The following is a 16095-nucleotide window of genomic DNA, read 5'->3' as shown; positions in this document are numbered from 1 at the left end:
ATTTCATAAAATTAAAAAACTAATGCATACAAAAGACTACTAATGACAAAAACCAATTAAAAAATGATGTTGAATGACAAAAAAGTAAATAAGACTTTAAAAAACATCATAATAAACAAATTAAGCAAAGTGCAAAATGGATCAAAAACATGATAAAAAAATACTAAAAATGATCAAAAATTTCCTTAAAAACTATGTTAACGATAAAAATAATAGGTTTTTTTGTAGGAATGAATGAAAGTAAAGTTGAACGATTGGGCATGTTGCCAAAATTTAACGAGGTCTGTACTCAAAAACTTCCTTTAGAGACGACAAAAAAAGTTGTAATGATTATTCAAATAAGTGAGAACTGTAGAACATAATTATGTTTTTTGGGTAACTTATTCATTTCATCCCTAAGCTGAATTATAGTTCATAACCAACAGGCTCAAGTTCTCTTAACAATAAACTTTTCACATTTAATATTTAACATTGAAAATTGATTTTTATTTAAAATTTTTCTCAAAATAATTTATAATTGGGACCGACATTTGCTGCCTCATTGTTGTATTCATACTTTTTTGACAATTTCGAAACTTTGAAAAAATCAACAAAACAAGATAAAAACAAATAAATGGCTCCCAATTAACAATAGAACAACACGGTTCAACTTTTATTACCGTTTTTATGTTTGAACTTTTTATGATAAATAATGTCGAATAGAGTTGATTACCATAATTAACTGATTACTGCAAGTAAGCTGTGCAGAATAATGTTGCCAGCTTTGTACGAAAATTTGAAACTCATACATTTTTACACCTCCCAAATATTTTTTTAAAGATTTGTTTTTATTGCCATAAAATGCAATCTCGATTTTGGGAGCGATTGATTCAGTCCTAATTAATGTAAATGTAAATTTGTAAAATTGTATGGAATAACAAAATTTTTCATACAAAAATCGTAAGAGATGTACTGTGAGTCCAAAAATATATATCTTTAGTTGAAAAATATTTCTGGATTCACAGTACATTTCATGTAAACAAACCTTAATCCTAACTTTCACCCTAGAAAAGCTATTCGATGTTATGCAAAAAAATGTTTTTCAAATACTTAATTTTAATATTTTTGAGTGCTCATTTTAAAGCTGATTAGTCGAAGGATGAAAATAAAAAAATCCTAAAAACTTCTTTGCATTACCAGTAATTTTTTGATTTATTCAATCTTGACCAAAACATTAGTTGAAATTTATGAAAGCTCTAGCCAGCAAAACCTGCCATTTTAAATTATTTTCTATTAAATTCAGATTTTTAATTTTGAAATGGTTATAGTTTTTTATGGCTTTTTCTCATGTTTCCAAAAAATGAAGCTTAAGAATAAGCATTGATTTTGAAAAACAAACTTCATTTAAAGCTAATTTGAATTTTCTGGGTGATTGAATAAGCAAAAATTTCTTCCTTCATACAATTTTTTTTACAAAATTGAACGCGTTGTGCTAGTTAAGGAATCATCCAAATCATCTCAAATTATACACTGATGCTTGGTGACCCAAAAGACATTTTTTGCAACAGTCTATTGTGGAGCTAATGATTGAAAATGTGGTAAGTTGGTTCTAGTTGTGCGGGAAAATCAGTTAAATTAAATAAAAATGAGCAATAGAAATTGTTGCAAATTGTGCAGTAATTATGTAATTTTGATCATTAACATTCCAAATACAAAGAATTCCCTCTGCATTGCTATCTCCCGGTTGAATCATCACGAGAGTGACGGGGGGTCAATTAAAAATTAATCAAAATTTTTAACAAATCGGACAAATTGAACAAAAGCTTGTATGCAACAAACTTGCATACAACTACTTTGTACAAGACCGAAAAATCCAGTTATTTCAAATCAAAATTTGGAAAGAATCTCGATTATTTATAAAAGTTTAAACCATTCCCAAATTCTTCAGTTTGACTTTCGTTCGTTTAACTGTTTGAATTTCAAAAAAAAAAAATTATCAAATTTTTCATCAATTTAATTTATACTTTATTTATTTCCCTCTTCCAGATTTCTAAAAAAAAGGGGGGGAGTGACAAATGATGTGTTTGTGATTCCCTCCTCCGGATGTTCAAATAATCAAAGGAAGGAAGCACAAGAAGAATTTCATATTTGTTCCGGCCTAATAAATAACAATTTATCAAATCCAAAAGAAATTCAAATTTTCACAATTTCATCGTTTTTTTTTTCGCATGAGGCATTAGTTGAAGAATTTTTTTTTATAGATTGCCTTTAAAGGTTACGAACGATTTTATTAATTTTTTCAAAATTCAATTTAAAACGCTTTTGGGGCCAAAACCCAACGATTTACAACCACTCTTATAAGCCACCAGGACACGGTTGGTTAAACATTCCTAAAATCTTGTCATTCAAAAATTTCACCAAAACTCGAGCCACGATTCGGTAGAAGGTGTGAAGACACCCAGCCGTCTGGCTCCTCCCAGGATCCATCTATCCTACAGGATTTTTCTCGTTATCCCAGTCAAGGTTTCGTATTTGGCGCTCGGTTCTTCCACATGACTTCACCAGTTGCGTTCGTTCATTCTCAAGCTCAACCCGTATACTACCAATAGCCAAGCCAGGAAGTTGGTTGAAACAAACGAATCTTTTTGGCTGGTTGGCGGAAAGGAATGAATGAAGGCAAACTGGTGTGAGGGGCGAGGACGGGTGGTTTAATTTCTTCCAATGACTCTGTTTATTTTTGGTGGTTGTTTGCGCTTTCGCTCACTCATATATTTGTTTTTCTTTTCGATTTTGCTCGCCCGAACAGTTTGGTTTGCTGCTGTTGAATTTCCAGTTCGCTGGCTGCATAATGTTCCTGTCCGATCGATCGGTGTTGCTACTCAAGGGGATGAAGTAAATTGATGTTGTGCTTGTTTCGCTTTTGTGTTTGTGTTTGCTGGTGAGTTCGTTCCGTTTTTTTTCGAGTGGAACCCAGACTCTAGAAAGCGGAGGAAAAATCCCTTCCTATGCTGTAATTTGAAATTATATTTTCCCGGTATTGATATAATTTATTCGTGTATGAATTTTGTTTTAATTGAAAAATCTGAACAACCAATTTACCGGTTCTATTTGTTTTTCGAATCAGCAACTTTCCACTGGGATCGGAACAGAAGCAGTTTAAATCGATGAATCTAACGAGGATGGACACCCAGAGTAATTTGCACGATAATAAGTTGAATCGAGTGACAACGCTGGCCAATATTAAAATACGACCAATTAGCCCGATCGAGTCCATTCATAACGTTCGAGAGGTGGTTGAGCTGTTGCAGGACCTTGCAACCAAGATCAATGATTGTTATGGCAAACAGGCTATCTTCTCGCTGCTTTCGGGCTTCATCTGCGTAACCGTACAACTGTACTATATCCTAAACCACATCAAGAATGGATTCAGTCAACCGAGAGCCGAAATCTACGCCCTGGCAGCTTGCAGTGTGCTCTTCTTGCATGGAGTCGAGTTTTGGTCTCTTTTTACCAGCGGAGAGAATGTTCAACTCAAATGGAAACGAGTCATCAACTATCTGTACTTTATGAAATCAAAATCCAGCGATGACGAGTATCGAGCTAAGGTGAGTTGAAGAATTTTACACATATATACTGCCGCTGCCGGCAAGTCTGTCCCATATGCAAAAACAACGAACCGAGAAAAACGACTTTAAAGATTTTTATAACCTTATTAATTAAGATTAATCACCGTGATTTATGTTTTGAAATTAATTTTTACGGCCTTATCGGTGAATGTTATGTTCTCATAGTGAGAACATTTCAAGAATTGAAAATTATAGATGGATAGAAGAAGATTAGAAGAAAATTATAGGTGTTGAAATGAGCGGGTAGAAATTTTTAAGAAGCATTTTCACCACATACTTAACTTTTGTTCAATCACGGATCAACTATTTTGAAATGTTAGAATCGGACAGGGTTGAGTCTAACACAACACAATAGTTGATCTTGCGTGGTTCGCACCGCGAAACTTGCAGTGCGAACGAACAAAAGGAAAGCATGTGGTCGCTCTGAAAAGCTCCCGTAAACGGTGCAACGGTTCTATCGACGTCAGACTTGTACCGGTTGTTATCTTTGCTAGCGATTTAATCGGGTTTGATTGTTTTCGCTTCGGTCGATAGGGTGGTACAGACTGGCTATCGATGCAAAGAACAACGTTCTTTCTAATCTTCTTCTATCCATCTATAATTTTCAATTCTTGAAATGTTCTCACTATGAGAACATAACATTCACCGATAAGGCCGTAAAAATTAATTTCAAAAGATTTTTATAAACTTTCGTGGATTTCTCGGTTGAAACTTTACCTTTTCTACTTCTTTCTTCACAGATATTAAGATAATTGTTGTAGAATTTTGTCCAATGTGTTTTTGATTTGGAAGTTGTTGATGCCGAGGAGAAATAATGATGGGACAGCCTTGCGAATATATTTCGCATGCGGATTAAAAATACCCGCAAAGCAGTCCCATATTTGGCTTTTTTTTGTCAGTTGATCATTTGATTCGCTCTATTATTCACATTACTGGTTGTTTACTGATAAAAATAAGTTTGAAATGATGTTTATGACATGTTTAGATAGTCAAAGGTAAAGAAAGTTTATCGTACGAATTGAGTGGGTCTAAAATAAAATGAATAACAACGTTCCATGAATAAAACAGCCTGTACCATCATATTTTGGAAAGTTTTTCGGTCGATTATCTTTTTAGAAAGACTATAAATACCTTCAAATTAAATTAATGTTGAATCAGAAACAGAAAAGTATCTTGGCTGCAAATATTTGATGAGAAAAATCCATTCAATATGACCTAAGCGTGTGCTACCAGGTACGCTTATTTTTGTTCATAGAATTTATGAAAGTCCAAGCAGCAAGTAACAGCTTGACAAAAACCTAGAAAATATGGCTTTCTAGCTGACTATTTTCCATGTTTTACAAAGAACAATTCAATAAGCTTCATGCGAAATTTAAAAAAAAAAAACAGTTTGATGGAATTTACCCCTCAGGCTAAACTTAGCTTGTAAAAATTATGGAGATTTTTATTTTTAACTTTACTGTACTGTTTTATCAAGTCTAACTTTCGCAATTTCAATGAATGCTTATTTTATCGCACACATTGTATAAATATTTGTAGATTTAACGTAAAATAAAGGAGCAATTTTGAAGAGTTCTGTATAAATAGACATATGGGACAGCTTTACGGGTATATTTCATATGGGACAGACATGACTTGGTATTTTTTCATATATGTTGAGAACAAAGTTATGAAAGTTTTTAATCTAAATTGAAGAACTAACTGTATTTGAACGATTTTTGTGAAAAACTGAAAAATGACGAAAATGCATATGGGACAGTCTTGCGAATAGCGGCAGTATAGGTAATTTAGTGGTTTTTTATGAATGTCTAAATTGGCGTTTTCAAGGGTGCAATATTTAATAATAATTTAATACAGCAAAACCAGAAAAGATTTTGTTGATGCTGGATGAGCTTTCAATGCTTCTCATTCGAAAATAGGTAAATATTTGACACTATTATTAGTTGACGAGATGACAAGAAAATTTTTCATGAGATCCCAAGAAAAGATTTGCATTTCGGGGACTCATACTTATTTTAATGTTTTTAATGATGCATCACACTTTTTATGGAAGCATTATTATTCTACGCAAAAAGCTGAGCTTTCGAGAAAGAAAAGCGTTTTCTGCATCTAAGAGTTGAATCTAGGAGCTATAAAATGCTTCGAGACTAAGGACAGCAAGCTTTGTGAACAGTCAAAAACAAATTTTTACTTTAAAAGATTGAAAGAGCAACTTTTTCATGATTTTAATTAATCAAATAAGTCAATTTTTTCATAGTAGGGGAGAGTGGGGTATCATTGCCAACGTTTTTTTTTTTTTTTGGTTCATAAATTTTTTATTATAAAAGTTAAAAAGAAAAAAAAATAATGGAAAGAATTTCAACTATTTTAAGGTATCATTTAATTTTTTAAATACATTAATTTTTCGAGTTCTGACTGTTTAAAAAAAAATTTTTTTTTTTATTTTAAAAAGCTATGGGGAATCGTGAGCCACCAAATCCAAATTGACTTAATAACGTGCAAAGTTTATGCTTTGACCCAGAACTGAAATTTTAGAATTAATTTAGTTATTTGACAATGACAAAACTTGACAAAAATGACAAAAATGAAAAAAAAAAGACAAAAATGACAAAAATGACAAAAATGACAAAAATGACAAAAATGACAAAAATGACAAAAAAGACAAAAATGACAAAAATGACAAAAATGACAAAAATGACAAAAATGACAAAAATGACAAAAATGACAAAAATGACAAAAATGACAAAAATGACAAAAATGACAAAAATGACAAAAATGACAAAAATGACAAAAATGACAAAAATGACAAAAATGACAAAAATGACAAAAATGACAAAAATGACAAAAATGACAAAAATGACAAAAATGACAAAAATGACAAAAATGACAAAAATGACAAAAATGACAAAAATGACAAAAATGACAAAAATGACAAAAATGACGAAAATGACAAAAATGACAAAAATGACAAAAATGACAAAAATGACAAAAATGACAAAAATGACAAAAATGACAAAAATGACAAAAATGACAAAAATGACAAAAATGACAAAAATGACAAAAATGACAAAAATGACAAAAATGACAAAAATGACAAAAATGACAAAAATGACAAAAATGACAAAAATGACAAAAATGACAAAAATGACAAAAATGACAAAAATGACAAAAATGACAAAAATGACAAAAATGACAAAAATGACAAAAATGACAAAAATGACAAAAATGACAAAAATGACAAAAATGACAAAAATGACAAAAATGACAAAAATGACAAAAATGACAAAAATGACAAAAATGACAAAAATGACAAAAATGACAAAAATGACAAAAATGACAAAAATGACAAAAATGACAAAATGACAAAAATGACAAAAATGACAAAAATGACAAAAATGACAAAAATGACAAAAATGACAAAAATGACAAAAATGACAAAAATGACAAAAATTACAAAAATTACAAAAATGACAAAAATGACAAAAATGACAAAAATGACAAAAATGACAAAAATGACAAAAATGACAAAAATGACAAAAATGACAAAAATGACAAAAATGACAAAAATGACAAAAATGACAAAAATGACAAAAATGACAAAAATGACAAAAATGACAAAAATGACAAAAATGACAAAAATGACAAAAATGACAAAAATGACAAAAATGACAAAAATGACAAAAATGACAAAAATGACAAAAATGACAAAAATGACAAAAATGACAAAAATGACAAAAATGACAAAAATGACAAAAATGACAAAAATGACAAAAATGACAAAATGACAAAAATGACAAAAATGACAAAAATGACAAAAATGACAAAAATGACAAAAATGACAAAATGACAAAATGACAAAAATGACAAAAATGACAAAAATGACAAAAATGACAAAAATGACAAAAATGACAAAAATTACAAAAATGACAAAAATGACAAAAATGACAAAAATGACGAAAATGACAAAATGACAAAAATGACAAAAATGACAAAAATGACAATAATGACAATAATGACAAATGGCAAAAATGACAAAAATGACAAAAATGACAAAAAAGACAAAAATGACAAAAATGACAAAAATAACAAAAATGACAAAAATGACAAAAATGACAAAAATGACAAAAATGACAAAAATGACAAAAATGACAAAAATGACAAAAATGACAAAAATGACAAAAATGACAAAAATGACAAAAATGACAAAAATGACAAAAATGACAAAAATGACAAAAATGACAAAATGACAAAAATGACAAAAATGACAAAAATGACAAAAATGACAAAAATGACAAAAATGACAAAAATGACAAAAATGACAAAAATGACAAAAAATGACAAAAATGACAAAAATAACAAAAATGACAAAAATGACAAAAATGACAAAAATGACAAAAATGACAAAAATGACAAAAATGACAAAAATGACAAAAATGACAAAAATGACAAAAATGACAAAAATGACAAAAATGACAAAAATGACAAAAATTACAAAAATTACAAAAATTACAAAAATCACAAAAATGACAAAAATGACAAAAATGTTCAACACTTTTTTTTTGTTTGATTTGCCAAAGTGAATAGATTTGGGCTAAATCCGGAAATTTTCTATGAATTCCAGTCAACTGAGCTGGGCCGGACTGTTTCAAACGTTAATATGAAATGTTCATTTGCCCGGATAAAACCGGACAATCTGGCACCCAAAGGTTAAACTTTTTTTCTTATTAAATATCTATTCTATGTTTTCATCATTCAACTACAAATTCGATTATAATTGAAATATTTTGTTGAAAATCAGGACAATTCATGAAATTTTTGAGTCTTTTTTTCAAAAATCAGAACAAATCAAAAGGTTTTGAAAAATCTCGAAAATCAGGACAAACCGCGATAAATAAGGATACCTGGCACCTGCGAAAGTAGCGTTCGGAGAGCACGTTTCTTCTCGTTAACGTACCTACCAAAAAAAACTCTGTTAGATCTGAGATTGGCACACGTTTTTTTTTCGAAAATCAGAGATTGGTGAAAATAAAATCAGGATAGGTCAAAGTAACGGAAATTTTGTTCAAAAAGATGACCTTTTTTTAGGTTGTCTATCTACATTTTCACTTGAGAAATGGTTTCTTCCTAATGCAGTTCCTTATTACCCATTTTTTATTACATTTGCAAAAATCAGGCAAAATCAGACTTATTCCCTAAAATCAGAAAAATTCAATGTCTTATCAAATTGTCAGGTTGAGCTTCAAAAAATCAGGTAAATCCTGAAAAATCAGTCACATTGGCATCTTTGTGCGCAATTGATTTTTCCGGATAAGGTGATTCTCTTCATCCGTGGATGTAAATGCTCTAGCTCATTCTTATGTGTTAATAATCTCACAAAATTCACTCTCTTTCACTGGACAAGCTAATCTGAGGAGTTTTGCCATCCATGTTCACCAGAAAGGCAATATTATATCGGTTCGCATATTCGATTTAGTGTAGGTTCGTAACTAGGTATTTCGATTCCGTAATCTTCAACAAAACTTTTTTCAAAGCCAATCATATTTTATATTATCATATAAGTTCTTTTTTTGACTGAGTGCCAAACTAGTGACACTGTTGGGCATAACATCACTACACAAAACTGGATCTAAATAAGTGTCTCCGGCCTAATATTTATGGAATATTTTTTTAATTTCCTTCAATGTCAGTGAGTTGGTGCCAAATGAAAAATAAAAAAAATTTGCCCCACTTTAAATTCCATTTGACAGAACTTCAACGCACCAAATATTTACGATGAACAACTTTCAGTTTGGTGGACCAGAAAATAGAGAAATGTATCTAACTCTATGCAAAATTTTAAGAGAAAACTTGCAGTTCACGGAATGTATTGAAAAAATCTGGAACTGTCCAGACTAACGAAAAGCCCGAAAATAGATACCTTTAAACTATCGACAGAATTCTATGTTTTGACTTTTTCCAATCAAATGATGCCAAAATAGACAAGCAACACAAATAATATTATTTGTCTTTTTCATTTATCTTCCCATCTGCTACTGAGACAACTTTGACACATTTTTAAGTAATAATTAACGCATGTTTTAAAGGATGGGTTAGTATTGAAAAGCGATGTACCAACAGATCACAGCAGATAATTTAATTATTCATTATTAACATAAAATTCATTTCAAATTAGTTTTGTTTTTGTTTTAAAATAAATTATTCTGAATCGAAGCAGATGAGTCAAATTGACACTCTGAGACCTGATTAGGGAATAGATTTGAGTAAAAAATTTATCCAAACGATCTATTCTATACTGTTATTTTTTCTAATTTATTGACCATTGAACGATATAAGATAGATATTAGTAGTCAATATAGTTAAGCTGGCCTATATTTTGACCCTTAAACAACATTTTAAGTAGTACCGTAAACTGGGGGAACTTTGATCAGCGGGGTAAATTTGATCAACATGAAATTTTTGTAGATAATCATCACAAATGAAGTGTAAAGTTAAAATATCTGAAAACTGTTTACTAAGTTTGAAAGCCTATAAATTGAGTTACAAATAAGCTTAATTTGGTTTTCATTAGGAGATTTTTCATATTACTTAAAATGTAATTTTAAATACTTAAAATAGCTCGTTTTTTGAAGGCTCACAAACAAACATCTCTCCTGATCAAATTTAAGCATTTATGAGAAAATGGGTTGTTTAATAAGAAAGTTCAACTTTTTTCCTGGTTAAGGTTTAGTTTAAGTGTTATTTTTATGGTCATTTGATGATAATCTTTGGACATTGAAAAAAAATCGGTCATTTTCCATGAAAAAGCTCGTTTAGAAAAAAACGCTAAAAACCCTATCTAATGGTTAAGTTTAAAGAAACAAAGAAACTGGGAACAGTGCGAGGACTTAGGGAATTGCATGAAGATAAAGTTTCATCTGTTATTGACGCCAAAAAATATTGAAAAATGTTTATAACTTTTGCCCCTAAATGTATGCAGTAGCTCTGTCCATCTTTTGAGTATATTTGTTTGTGAAAGAAATCCTTTAAACATTCAATTGAGTCCAAGCAAAAAATTACTGTTATCGATATGTTGAGCCTTCTGTGCTTAATGGCATCAAAACAATAAATTTGAAGATGTTGAGATACGTTTAAACCTTAGTTATCAAAGTTTCCCCGGAACTCGAAATCTGGTTTTATAACAAACATTTAATTATGACCACTAATGTCGTTTGAGTTTATTGCAATCAATAATCATGTTTTATACTCCTCACCTCAGTAAGTGTTTTAAAGCTTTTAGGTATTACGAAAAAGCAACCCCTTCCAAAATATTCAAAAATGAATGAAAAAAGTGATCAAAGTTCCCCCAGTTTACGGTACTGGACGTTCCTTCCTTTTCAGAACAAAAATGGTCTCATATCTAAAGATTCCCTTTTTTTTGCTTTTGGACTCCGTGCTAGAAATTGGCAGACATTATTGATGCATAAGTTTTCATAAGTTTCAATGTGTTCGTTCTTTCCGTTTCCAACAGTTTTGTTCGATAAACAAAACTAAGAAGATAAGGCTCTAAATATTTTAAAGTTACTCACTATTAATTTCAGTCTTTTTTAGTTTTGAACCAAGAAAAGGATCAAATATTTGGAATACCCTTGCATGCATGCTTTAGTGCTAGAAAAAATTGAAGTGCCACCAAGTCCTTTGTAAGATTCAATCAACTCCTGACAATTTCATATATTTTCAAAAAAAAAAAGATGTGTGCATTAAAAAAAATATTTAAATTTTTTTATCAAATGATTTAACCAGCTGTTCAAAATAATAGCAGCGCTGAAAAAAAATTCTTCAGAAAGGCTCAACAATCGTTTTAATTAAATTTTCAATTAACATCGAGGAAAAAACTTTGAAAACGGTTTATTCATGCATAAGAATAACATTTTGGGAAACCATATATGTTGAACTACGTATTATTTGAAATTGATTTCCAGTTCTCACTTTTGTCACAATCTCAGAGCTGGTCAAGTTCTGTCCTTTTAAAATGATACTTGCATTTATTTCATTTGACAGGTTTTATATGAAACTCCACATTTTAGTTTGGTTTGGATATCTTGAGCAAACCAAACCAAATTTTCAATTCAATACCGATAGATGCTTGCTTTTCAAATCTTAAAATTCAAAGGACATTCAAAGTAGCTTATAGAAGCGGATAGCGTTTGTAACCCTGCGAAAAAAAAAATTTTAAATTTTTTTTCCCCATTTTAAAATTTATTGTTGTTTAGGGGAGGAGCGGGCTATATGCGCCTATTAAGTAGAACACTGATTTAATCAAATATCACATCGAATATGTGTACAAAAACTATAAACACGTGTGCGTTCTTCTGTTTCCAAGGAAATGATTTTATTATAAGTGTTGTTTAAAATTCCGAACCTCGGATTGTGCGGGCTCGATGCGCCTTTTTATGTTTTGAACAAAATTTTTGTTTTTTGGGCAATACTTTCGTATAATTTCATTGAAACTGCTAGAAAGTAATAATTTCCGTACGACAAAGCTGAAGTTTTATAAAAACCTATGTATATTATAATTTTATGGAATAAAAAAAGTTAGGGTTGTCATACTATGGAGGCAGTTCATCCATGAGAAAAACTTTATCAAAACTGGTTTTAGGTCTTCAATTCTCTCCTAATATGTTATTCAGAGCTTAGATTTGAAGTTTCAATGATAAAAATCATTTATTTATTCTATTTAACCCATTCGAGACGGAGGCCTTTTCACGACATTTGAATTCATAGTACTTTACTCTTAGATAGCTTTTATGTCGTTTGATTTTCATCAAAACCATTTCTCAATACATTTTGCCTAACATTTTCGGATTCCATTGATGTAAGAATATTATTTTTCCGAGCAATAGTAAACTCACAATGAATGATTGTTCTGACAAAAGCACAAAAATTCCATTGCACACACGGTGTGCAATCGGTCTCGAATGGGTTAACCTGTTATTTTAGGATGGAGGCATTTTACAAACAGGATGGGGGCATACAAAAACACTCTATTATTCTACTATATAATCATTATTAAACCTCCACAAAAGTTGAAATATGTTTTATTTCTTAAGTTCATTTGAGTAGGGAACAAAAACCATCCTAGTTTTTGTTTTAAGCTTCTTTACGTATAATTTTTGAAAATCTAAATATTACATAAAAATGTATCAAAACCTTGGGTGATTCTTTCAATTTTTTTTTATTTTGTAAGTTCATCAAATTCTGTCTTGCCTTATGTTCTAAGCGTATCACCCTCAAAATGCATTGGTCAGATAAGCTGCCTAGACAGCAATTTCATCAAACAGCCGTAGGGTCATTTAACCCGATAGGCCCATTTAGGAAACCTTTCCCCTAAATGTGTTTCAATAACATTTTTAATGTTGTTCAAACAGGGTGGGAAAAATAAATTTTAATTCAATTTTCGTTGTTTTATAGAAAAATTAATATAAATTGAACGAAATGACATTATATGATTTACAATTCAATATAATTTGTTGTGGACTGCTTAATGATTATCTCTTCAATTGTTCCTTTTTTAAATTGTTCAAAAGAAATTCATATTAAAAGTATCATTTTGTGAGGTTTAAGATGCGTATTCAAAATTCGAACGAGAATTCACAAGAGAACATTGTAATGTCCATGAAACTTTAAGATTATCTTTCCTTTTCGAATGATTTAAAATAAAAAAAAAATATAGAAAAATGGTGTTATATGCTTCTGACAATTTCTTCCGCCAATCCAAAAAATCAGCTTTTATGTTTCAAAAAAGAAAAGACCAGGATGATTCAAATCTTCTTTTAATAAAAAAAAAAGAAAAGAATACCTTTTTTTTAATTTTTGATATATAATTAGTAAACTATTTGAAAGGATTCATTGAAGGTCATATTTCATTAAATCATTTTTAATAAAACAATTTTCATTGCAAATGTACGCTTCGAAATCATAACTTGAGAATTTGTGAAAACATTGTTAAGTTGTAACACCTTTTATTCTTTTAAAATCGCTTCATAAGAAAAACCACAATGTACTACTAATTATTATAATTTTATAGACTTTTATTTACTTAACTAAAAACAGTTAAAATTTTAAAATAAATTACCAGACCATGATCTGAACACTTTGTGGCGTTGCGTGAAAAAGTCAACACAAAATTAAAAAGGTTTTTGCCTTAGTAAATTCTAATTGTATTTTGTAGCTTTTTGAAAAATTTTCAATAAAAACAAACTCCTTAGAATTAGAATTAGAAATCCCGTGGTAGTTGATTTGGTTGATTTGTGGATTCATATTCTAGAAGCTATTTTTATCTTAACAAATAAAAAATAAATATGAAATACATTTTTTTTTAAAGATTCCAGCTTAAACCTATGTGAAATTTGTTGATTTTTTACCTAGCGGGTCAACAACCTTGTTAATTAAAAAAAAACTATTCAGTTTCATAGTTGTACTCGAAAATCTAAAAACTTGATTCATGGAAACATTATGTAATATCAAACTTCCATTGAAAAAAATACTTATACTCTAAAACCTTCATTTTATTAAGTCATGAATTTGCAAAAATTATTGTATGGAAAAATCGTATTTTAAGTATAATTTATTAATTTAATTTTAATTTTTTTTCTTGAAGTACACATGCCAACAGTACTAACTGTTCAAAATGATCTTTAAGGAAAAATAAAAAGTCATGAAATGAAGGGTTTAACTTCTTCTATGAAAAACAAATAAATTTTCGTGACGTTACATCACGTTCTTTACCCGATTTCAATTAAGTAAGATGCAGATGTTATGTTCGTGACGTCACATTGCGTTCTTTACCCGATATCAATTATTTAAGGTTCATTGCATTTCTTGCATAAAAATTTAATAGAACCTCATTTTAAAAAAATGGTAAAATTTAGATAAATCGTGAAATTAAAATGAATAATTTTCGTGACGTCACAAGGCTGACCTGCATTCAAGGTAGCGAAAAAAAAATCTGTGTTCTTGCGGAAAATAATTCGGACTTTCTGTAATTTTCGGAAAATGTGTGATTAAAATAGCATTAACTGCTTGTCAAATTGTATCTTTTCTAAATTCATCTTGAGCAAAATCAATAGACATTACCGATCTTATGTTGTGTTTCGAAAACAAGGTAGTACACTTTAATCCTATGTGGACGGAAAAATTATTATTTTGGAAATATGTACGATTTCAAAAAATCTGTTAAATCTGTGAATTTTTCGAAAATTCTGTGTTCTGTGACACAGAATCTGTTATGAAAATTTGCTCAATATTCTTTGAATTTAAAAATTGTTCTGTTATTTCGGCAACCTTGCCTGCATCACCGAATTTAGAGCGAAAAGTAGCAGTTTTTTAAATTTCATATCATATTTCTTGAGCATCATTCAGCAACAAATTGTTTAGACCTAGATATTGTTTTGACAATGTTGTGCAAGCATTTTCACCCCTGAATGTATGATGCACTTCTATACTTTTTCTTATAAAAGCATTTTTGACAGAAACGTTGTATAATTTATTAAGAAGAAACCCAAAAATTACTGCAATGGGTGATTTATACGTTATGGCATCACAAATTAATCAAAAACTAAAAATTAAAAAAAAAATAACCAGATTAAAACAAAGTTTGTTGGAAGTAACCTCATTTTATTTTGAGAAAGGTGAAAATCGCATGTTTTTAGAAAATTATATGAATGTTTCTTAATGTTTTCAATCATTCACTTTTTCTCTTAAGAACTAGGCAGGCTTTCAAATTAATTTTTGAACAACGCCATTTCATCGTTTTAACGAAGAACACTGAATAATAGAAAAGCAATTTGCTAATTGAGTTGGTGCACTCACTGCATCGATTAATAATTCAGCACTCATTCTGCCACATGTCAGTTTGAGTCATTAGCAGAGAAAGTAAAAAAAAGGTTGCACTCAAACACCAGAAAGTTCTTAACACATCCATTTTAAAGTCCAGTGGCTTAGCAGCTGTTGGTTTGTTTGATTCGAATCGTGTCGAGTAATTATTAAAACAGATAATTGAAACAAGGTTTAAATTTCAATAATTTATGATCCTTAAAAGATATATTTGAAAATATTTGAATTTCACCAGGCGGAAGATTTGATCACCTTCATGACGTTTAATCCGTTGGAGTTCGATGCGTACGGGTTGTTTCCAATCGATTTGTCCGTTATTTCCAGTGTAAGTTTAAATTTGACTCCTGAAACGTGGTTGGGTGAAATGGTTTTCAACGTTTATATTTCTCACAGATGGCCTCATCAATCACCACCTATCTGATTGTGCTGATCCAGTTTAAAATGTCCGAGGATTCGGAGAACGGTGACGAGATGGAACCGGATGACGACATGCAGGAAAAGATTCAGTTTGCTGTCAGTTAAAAAATGAACATTGTAGAAGCTTGTTTTAATAGAGTTGAGTGGAAAAAATGCTTTGATCATTGTTGAAGTACTCGAATGAAAAAAAAATACATATAGA

The 16095-nt window shown here is 30.1% G+C and overlaps 1 protein-coding gene and 1 long non-coding RNA gene across 2 annotated transcripts in view; both read left to right on the top strand.

Moving 5' to 3' along the window:
• The window catches only part of LOC129756871 (gustatory and pheromone receptor 32a-like), a 36274-nt gene that overhangs the window by 19486 nt on the left and 693 nt on the right, over window positions 1-16095 (top strand). The window contains exons 4-5 of the mRNA XM_055753919.1: window positions 2786-2871; window positions 3104-3584. Coding sequence (XP_055609894.1) covers window positions 2786-2871; window positions 3104-3584 — 567 coding nt within the window. The remainder of the gene's footprint in view (window positions 1-2785; window positions 2872-3103; window positions 3585-16095) is intronic.
• On the top strand, window positions 15583-16075 carry LOC129756873 (uncharacterized). Its single transcript, XR_008739548.1, has 3 exons — window positions 15583-15648; window positions 15712-15801; window positions 15870-16075. It is a non-coding gene; the product is annotated as an uncharacterized LOC129756873 (long non-coding RNA).

This window comes from Uranotaenia lowii, chromosome 3 (assembly GCF_029784155.1).
Source record: "Uranotaenia lowii strain MFRU-FL chromosome 3, ASM2978415v1, whole genome shotgun sequence".
In the NCBI taxonomy this organism is placed as follows: Eukaryota; Metazoa; Arthropoda; class Insecta; order Diptera; family Culicidae; genus Uranotaenia; species Uranotaenia lowii.
The sequence above is the reverse complement of the archived record's forward strand: the minus strand, read 5'-3'. Positions and strand labels throughout refer to the sequence as shown.